Source organism: Haemaphysalis longicornis, unplaced genomic scaffold (genome assembly GCF_048455015.1).
Source record: "Haemaphysalis longicornis isolate Haplotype H1 unplaced genomic scaffold, Haemaphysalis longicornis Haplotype H1 scaffold_10, whole genome shotgun sequence".
Lineage (NCBI taxonomy): Eukaryota > Metazoa > Arthropoda > Arachnida > Ixodida > Ixodidae > Haemaphysalis > Haemaphysalis longicornis.
In genome coordinates this window covers 59,516,501-59,525,023 of record NW_027526204.1, presented here as the reverse complement: position 1 = coordinate 59,525,023, position 8,523 = coordinate 59,516,501, and the positions used below count along the sequence as shown (strand labels likewise).

At 47.4% G+C, this 8,523-nt stretch overlaps 1 protein-coding gene across 1 annotated transcript in view; it reads left to right on the top strand.

The window, feature by feature from the left end:
* Positions 1-209: 209 nt before the first annotated feature.
* The window catches only part of LOC144159862 (uncharacterized), a 28,068-nt gene continuing 19,754 nt past the window's right edge, over positions 210-8,523 (top strand). Inside the window, exon 1 of the mRNA XM_077691525.1 lies at positions 210-262. Within this exon, the coding sequence (XP_077547651.1) occupies positions 210-262 (53 nt within the window). The remainder of the gene's footprint in view (positions 263-8,523) is intronic.

Sequence of the window (8,523 nt, the reverse complement as noted above, 5' to 3'; positions counted from 1 at the left end):
CCATCGCTTGCCAAACCGAGCTTAAGGCGGTGACAGGGCCGCGAAAAATTCGAAAACTTATTTTAAAATTTGTGTAATATGACGCCATATACGCGCAATTTTGTTTCTTATTGGGACGCATTTTAGTTTATTTCTGGATATGACCGAGGCTTTCCTTGGTTTTTAAGAGGCTGGCGTTAATATTTGGCCCTGTTAAACTAAATGACCCAATGTTGATGGCCGCATCATTTGTGGTCGATGAAGAGAGGCGCTTTGGGGGAAGGTAGGCGGCGTCGTAAGTTGTGGCACGGCTGGAGACCGTGTTTGCCCCGCATACCATAGAGTTTCATACTAATGAAACTAGAGGGGACACTGGCGCTGCAATCGTTCAACCCCCATGGAGCTGATTGTGTGACGTAGACTCGTGATTTTCGAACTTGGCTTAACTTGAGGCTTGACGATTGTTATATGTACTAGGCTTCGTACTTTTCCGCTCCGTCAGTTTCGGTTTCGGCGTCGAAAGCGTCGGTGGGTCATTCCGGGGCAGAATTGCTGTTGGCGTTCGATTCCAGCGGCTGCAGTGCGCAAATACTGCACGGCTGGAATGAATGGATACGGGAAGCACTCCGCGCCGGGTAGTGCGTTCCATCCTAGCCACGTTCATGACTACGCTTGCGATTATAACACGAGCACGGTAGCGCCGAAGACAAATAAACATCTTTTATCAGCAGTAAGTATGTGTGCACAGCCGGTGATTTTTTTTTTTTTAATGTTGCGGGAGCGTCCACCAGCGGGTGGGTCGGCACCTTATCGTGGGAGAAAGCGGCGAAACAAGTGAGGGTAGGCCGCTTGCATAGGACGATTCCGCCAGTGCAACCGTCGTCTGCTAGGCTGTTCCCGCAAGCACAGCCGACACAGTCCCTTTCCGTTGCTAATCAGCTGCGTGTATTCACCGGCGTAACCAAGGCTCACGCGCAATCGCTGTGACCGCCCGCAACCATGGACGCATATGGGGTGTTTGAAGCTGAAGGTAAAAACAATGTAATGAAATGAATACTCTGTATATGCAGTGCAGTATCAGACATGGGAAGAAAATGTACCTCTGCAACGGTAGAATGGCTTTACCTATTGCAACAGAACGTGGCCAAATGATTGACTGGGGCCTACAGTACTTTTGGGCCATGGCTTACATAGCTACTGGTGAAGCCATATGAGGCGATCACCGGCATGCATGCTTGCTATTCAATGAAGTCGCTGTGAGTCTACATTGGTAATAGTGTTCCCCATCCAGTGGCAGGTGTTGCTGTAGCAACTGTTTGCGTTAGTGGAACCCTGGCTCAGCGCCTGGAGACAGGCATATTGAGCACAGAGAAAAAGTTGGCGACTGCACTAGGAGAGTACTGTGTGAATTTATTGTGCCAACAGCAAAGTGCAGAATTCCGTTTCACTCATTTATAAAAAAACCCTCACCACAGTCATACTCTGTAACACTAATAAAAAAAGCACAGCATTGCTTAATACATCAAAAGCAAGAGTGCAAGCTTACCTTGAGGAAGTTGTTTTGAACTTTTGAAGGCTGGTAAACAGCAAACATGCAAACTATGCAGTGAAAATGAGTGAAGGCATAAGCATGTCGCATCAATGTATTTATTGTCCCATCCAAGAGCCAGCATTGCTTAATACAACAAAATCAAGAGTGCAAGCTTACCTTGAGGGAGTTGTTTTAAAATTTTGAAGGCTGGTGAACAGCAAACATGCAAACTATGCAGTGAAAATGAGTGAAGGCATAAGCATGTCGCATCAATGTATTTATTGTCCCATCCAAGAGCCACTGTGAACATATTGGTACCAGGATTTAGTTTGTAGCTACCTACCAGCATTGCCATTTTCGCAATCAGCATACTGATGTACGCAGGCTGCTTTATGCAGGAATCAACAAAATGGTTACTGTAAGTGGGCGAACAATGCGACGTTAGGTTACGGTAAAAAGATTGCATGAAAGGAACCCTAGAAAAGCTTATAGCTGTAGAGCAGAAGTGTTTCGATCAGCATCTGCCAGCACAGTAGAAGCAGGGCAACAATATCTGATCAACGAACAAACAAAGGTCTTAAAACAGCGTACACTCGGCATGAGAATATACAGCCACAGTGAACAGCAGTGGGTGGATACAATCTGCAACTTGATAACAGCCAGAAGTAGGTGAGGCAGCCTTCTACCCCACTGATCCGAACCTTTTGAGCCATACTGACAGTGCAAGATGGGAAAGGGCAGCTTAACATTTTTCAATCCATTGTTTGGGCAGACATCAATGGTGCATAAACAAAACACTGCAGCCACAACGTATAATGTAAGTTTTAACTGACATTCACGTGGTGAAAGCTGATCCCCTACGTCACACCTTCATGAATATGTTGCTGGAGGAGGTGGCGGCGCCACAAAAAGTTTGTGAAAGGTGCACAATAGAACCTGGCTTCAATAGAGATTTACATGGGCAGTGAGGACGTGCCAGCTCTCTCACAGTCATTGGCACCACACACAGTCCTCCTCAGCAGGGTCCCTCAAGTGAATACCACTTTGGAACACAGTGGGCTAAAATACCACGCAGAATACTTCCACTTCATTCTTTCAGTTCAATAAGCACGTACACAAGTCTTCAAACGGCTGCTCATAGTAGTTAAATGAAGTTGGTTTCATGCTGTGCCAAGGCTATCGCAAATGAAGCCACTGCTATAAGTCACATTTATGCATACAATGGATGGTTTCGAATAACTAATTTTCTTGCACCCGAGAAAAATAGTTTGAATCTTGAGTGCCTAACAAGCAAGATTCAAAGAACATCTTCCATGCACTACAAGGCACTTTCCTCACCACTTGTTTTTCTCTTTATTGTGCAGCTGAATGTACAGGATTGTTTTTACTATTTACATATCGTAGGCTGCAATCAACCTCTCCCCAAGCCCTTTTGCTTTTTCAACGGTGGCCCTTGCTAGAATTTTTGTGTTTTTGGCAGCTTGGCGGCATGCCTGCCTTGTCTTGCACTGCTGATGATCCATCCAATGATCCTGACTTGGAAACTGGTTGCATGCCTGGTGCAGCTTCTTGTGTTGCCTGCTGGTCTGCTCCTTGCACTGCTGACACAGCTGGGACCTGTATCGAAATGGATGGCATCATTGAAGGTTTTGCAAGGCTTTTTTACAGATATTTAGAGCACAAGTATGTACTCTTAAAATCCAGCACACTAGCATGCTTATTTACAAAAATGGTTCCAGCAACATATAAAAACACACAGTTACGATCAGCTGTGCGCTGCCGTGTTGACACTGAAGTCATTACTTAAACCAAAGAGAAGGCACATACAATGAACTCACAAGACGCCAACAATGTTTTCAGAGGTCGTGCTTTAACAAGACATGACTTTAGCAGTTGGATTATTCAAGACTGAACAACCACACAAAATGAGTAAATGTTTTGAACTTATTGTGGAACAGCTACGGAACAACGAATGCATGAAGGCAGCTTGTGTATTATGGAAATGGCACCCCAGAGGCACTATTTAGTTGCTATTTAGGCAAGCACCGTCTGATCAGCAACATTTACGCTGTTTGACACCTTCGCACGCAATTTCCAACTGTTCCTGCGCTTCGCTTCGCCGCCGAATCACCGGCCCCGCTAAACTCAGCCGCGTATGCCGTTCACAAATCACTTCCCCTCTTATAAAACAGTACTTCTAAACCTTAATTAAAACTTAACGTATCGTACAAGTTGTTTATGCGACTAATAATTTATACTGTAATAAACATTACTTGTAGCTTTTTAATTTAAAAAAAGATATTTCGAGTCAAGTCAAGATGTTGGCATAGTTAAGCCAAGTTCGAAAATCACACGTCTATCTGGCATGGCCGCCCTCATGGGGGTTGAAGCAGACGATCAACGGCTCGCATAGACACTAGCGCCAGTGTCCCCTCTAGTGTATATTAGTATGAAACTCTATGCCGCATACGACTACACAGGGCATGTAGAATGAACGTCACTGCGCAGGCGCGGTGCCAGCTCAAATTGGCCATCGTATTTTGTCTCGGCCGTCGCAGCCGTAGCAAAATTGTCCTCCTTTCCACCATCGAAAAACAGCTGTTCTGGGGCCCTATTCTCGACTGCACAAATTGCCGGCAATTCAGGCAATTTTCCGGAAGTCTTTTCTGATTGGCTTTCAATTTTGGTCACGTGCTTCCGGTTGACAAAGCGGTTGTGTGTGCTGTCGTCATTTTGACGTTTCATGTCGTCTACGGACACCAGTTCTAAAGTTTGCCTTATTTCTCGTTACTAAAGGCGCATAATTCTTGGCCGGCAATGAAAAACCAGACTAAATGCAGCGGACATGACAACGTAAGCCTGTCTTTGCTATTCAACAACACTACTGCTTGTAATACACACTCCCTCTGTGATTGGCTGAGAAGGCGTGACGTAATTTAAACAGTTGGCGGGAACGATTACGTCATGCATTGGCAACTTCAGCCTGCGTAAAAGTGACGTAGTGCTACGTAACAGCTTAAAAATGGCGGCTGTTTTTGTCGCAAAATACAAGCAAAATAGGGCACAATATTGCCCCGGCTTACGGCGCCGCGAAATGTGCGGCAATTTGCAGCAGGCGCAGTTTCGCATGTGCGCTGTTTAAAGCATGTTTCCTACCGAAACAAATTATAGTTTCAACTGCTTCCAAGTCAGCGATCATGGAACATACAAATAACATGCAGTATTTTGCTTTTATGTTGGCAATGAAATAAAAATTATTTGTTTGGCGTAACCGCAACATAAGAGGGCAGTACAAGCCTCTCCATGACAAAGAGAACCCAATGCATGGCATTTGTCCATACTTGTCCTAGTAAGCTGTTGGGTCACATGATCGAACTCAAGACAAAAATAACAATGAAAAAGTGACTATTTAGTTCATTATAGTGCTGATTGCAGTCGAGCTTGACGAATGAGTGAATCGGCGACATCGGTGCGCTTCGCGGTTATCAGGGGTAGCGCTTCACTGCTCTTACGTGTCATAGAAGCGATGGTCGCGGCCGTGTTTTTCTGTGATCACGCCATAAACTTGTGACATAGCAACAGACGATGGCGTGGCGGCGGTGGAGGCAGGGAAGGTGATAACGCGAGAAAGCTTGCATTGAAGCAGAGAGCCCAGCTATGTTAATAAAAGCGATTGAAAGAAATAAATAGATACGGTAAAAAAATTGTGTGATGTTCTTTAGCTCGACATCCGCCTTTCGCTCGCTTTTGGATCAACGTTACTCGATGGCCTTGTGGTGTTGGCGCCAAATTTGACCTCCAGAAATGTGTTTTTCTTGTCAGCCTCAGCTACCGTCTTAATTTTTATAGTACATGCCAAGTGTTTTTATATCTTTCTTGCACAATATTTGATACCATGGTAGCGATCTTTATGAGTGACTCGTCAAATTACACTGAATGTCGTCATAGCTATAGGTGCAGCACGTCACTGATTGCTTACGTCGTGCTTACGCAAAAAAACATGGGCGAAATGCCGGCAATTTGTGCAGTCGAGAATAGGGCCCCTGTACTCCCGATTCCGGAGAGCCCTCGCATCTGGTCGCCGCAGTTGTAGTTTCCGGTGAGCACCGATGCCGTACTGCCGTAGATGCTTGATGGGCAGGGCTGATAGCGGACGGCTAACCGGCACGGCAAAGAAAATTCTCCCACCTCCCCTCGCGGGAACCCCTGTGTAGATGCGACGCATACGGGGTTCCGTTGTTGTTCCCGTTAGGTTGATTCTCCCATCGCGTGAAACGTGCCCTGAACCCCCTGCCGCGGCTATGGCGCAACGTGGCGCGCCTATGACGCAACACAATCCGACACAATCCACTTTAATCAAATCCAATCCAAATCCAATCCAAGCCAAGCCAAGCCAAGCCAATCGAATCCAATCCAATGCCCCTGGCGAGAGAGTGTTCGCTATCGGAGAGGAGAGGGGGTGAGCGGCGGAGTGCGCAGCTCGCGCGGCCAGGAGAATGGTGGAGGGGCGGACGACAACGACGCCGACGCTGCATGGACAAGGCGAGTGAATGGGATGCAGTCGCACCTAAAATGTGCCTTATAACGCTATCGCGTTAATAACTTGAAAAAGATGGCAGGGTTCATGCAAAGGTGTCCACCTACGCACATCGACGCAGTGGCTCACGTGTGACTTCGCCGGTCTCACGCGGTTACTGGCCCTCTCCTGCGTCTCGGCGCGGTGAGACGCAGGAGATTTTGAGATTTTGAGATGCGAGATTTTGCGTCCATGTTTGAAGTTTGAAGTTTATTCTTCATCATTTCAAACATACATCACTTATTCAGTGGCTGAATGGAAAGGGGTGGTGAAAAGGCAACGGAATACCTGACAATGCACCGATCGAACCCGCCGCGGTGGCTCAGTGGCTAAGGCGTTGCGCTGCTGAGCACGAGGTCGCGGGTTCGATTCCCGGCCGCGGCGGCCGCTTTTCTGATGGAGGCGAAAAGCAAAAACGCCCGTGTGTACGAGATTTCGGCGCACGTTAAAGATCCCCAGGTGGTCAAAATTAATCCGGAGCCCTCCACTACGGCGCGCCTCATCGCCTGCGTTGCGTCGGCGCGTTAAACCCCACAACCAACCAACAATGCACCGATCCCCGCCCAAACCACAATAATGCACAACGCTCAGTATGTTTGTCTAAAGCATAAATACATAGATTTAATGCAGTGAAAATACAATAAGTATAGATACGTAGCGAAGAAAAGATAAGAAAAAATTACACGTCTATAAATGCACTCTTTACACATAAAAGCCCTTTAACAAGCCCAGGGCCGTAGCAAGAAATTTTTTTCGGGGGGGGTATGGATTTTGGGAAGTGAGTAGTTTTGCTGAAAGCAACAGTAAGTATTGCCTATGTGCTGCCTGGAAAAGATTTCGGGAGGGGTTCAAACCCCCAAACCCCCCCTTTGGGTACGGCCCTGAACAAGCCCTTAAAAACAGAACCGTAATTGTGAACAGTAGTGAGCTAAATGTCACAATGCGTTTCAGCAAGGGTACACGAGATGCACAATTCTTAAACAGAAAAAACGTAACATGTTTGAAGCGTGAGTAGATAAGCGTGTATCGTTTTTTGAAAATTGCTGATTATCGACTTTCATTCAGTCTGCTGGTGGTCATAGTGTTTTAATTTAAAAACGAAGGAATAAGGTGCATTAACTTTTGTCCACCGTAGTTGGTCTACCGTAGTTGGTTGTGGGGCGCGGGAGCCGTCACCACCGGTCGGCCCGATCGTACTGCCTGTCGCGTGGGCCGTGCTTGCGTCGGCACGCCAGTCTTAGAATAGGAGACTCGAGCGTTTGAAGGTCAGATATGGGATCCCAAACACAACATGCTCGCTCACTGCAATAAGTGAACATTAAAACCAACGAGTAGCGGCCCGCTAGCGTTTCTTGCATGCGGCGCTGTCGCGGCGAACAGTGGTCCATACGAGGCTGCATGGGTCGCGCAGAAAAGGCTTAGAATCGCCGCAGTTATTCGGTCACCGTTTTACGAAGCCGCGCCGACGACGATCCCCAGCGCAATCTTTCACAGCACTATCCCCCCTTTCACGCATTTAAGAACTGATTTTCAGCAGTAGTTCTGCTCTGGCGGGCGGTGCTAAGTTTCAGCTGCTGCGGTGCATCGCGATTCACGCATAAACCGCACAGTGGGCTCCTTCTCCACCCTGCAGGCAAGATGCTTGCCGTGGTGGCGCGTGTAGCGGCGTTTTTGCCTGCAGAGACGCTCCGGTTTTTTTCAGCGCTATTCATAACTTGTAAACGACGCGCTCTATCTACATACTCAATTGTGACGCATGGCGACGATCGACATTCTTCCGTGCAAAGATACGCCGTGCCGGAGAACCGCTCAGCGGAACAGCCGAAACGTGCACCGGCGTTTTCCCCAGAGCGGGGAACGCTGATTGGCTGCAGCATTTAAAGGAACCCGCCAATCGTGGTGCCGTTGTCTTCAGTACCAGCTGCTTCGTAGAGGCTGCGTCACAGTAGCAAATTTGCATCAGTGTGGGTTAGAACGCCGAGGAGGATTGACAGGTAAACTAGGAGAGAAAGGGAGATCTTTTTTGCATGTGTGTGCGGCCCCTGCTTTACGCAGAGGTGTAATATTTGGTATATTTTGTCGCAAACACGTAATCTAGCGTCTGCGCGCTTGAAATTGTCGACCCTCGGAAGCCTATTTTTAAGCTCGTAGAAAGGGACTGTCTGGAAGCGACCGCCCAGGGACTTCTGGACTAAGAAGAGCTCCCACCACCGTAGGTCAAATGAAGTAATTGTTGTTTTTAATAATATTTACTCCTCCTGCTTCCCACTATGGAATGGGTACAATTGTCATCGACGGTTCAATCATCATCAATAACAACAAACGAGGCCGACGGTAGGAACAACCCCAGATAATGTCGCGGCGAAGCGTTAGTAATGCCCTCGACGTTTTCGCTGACACGAGCTTGCCCCTCGCTTATAACCTGCTTTCTTGTGTG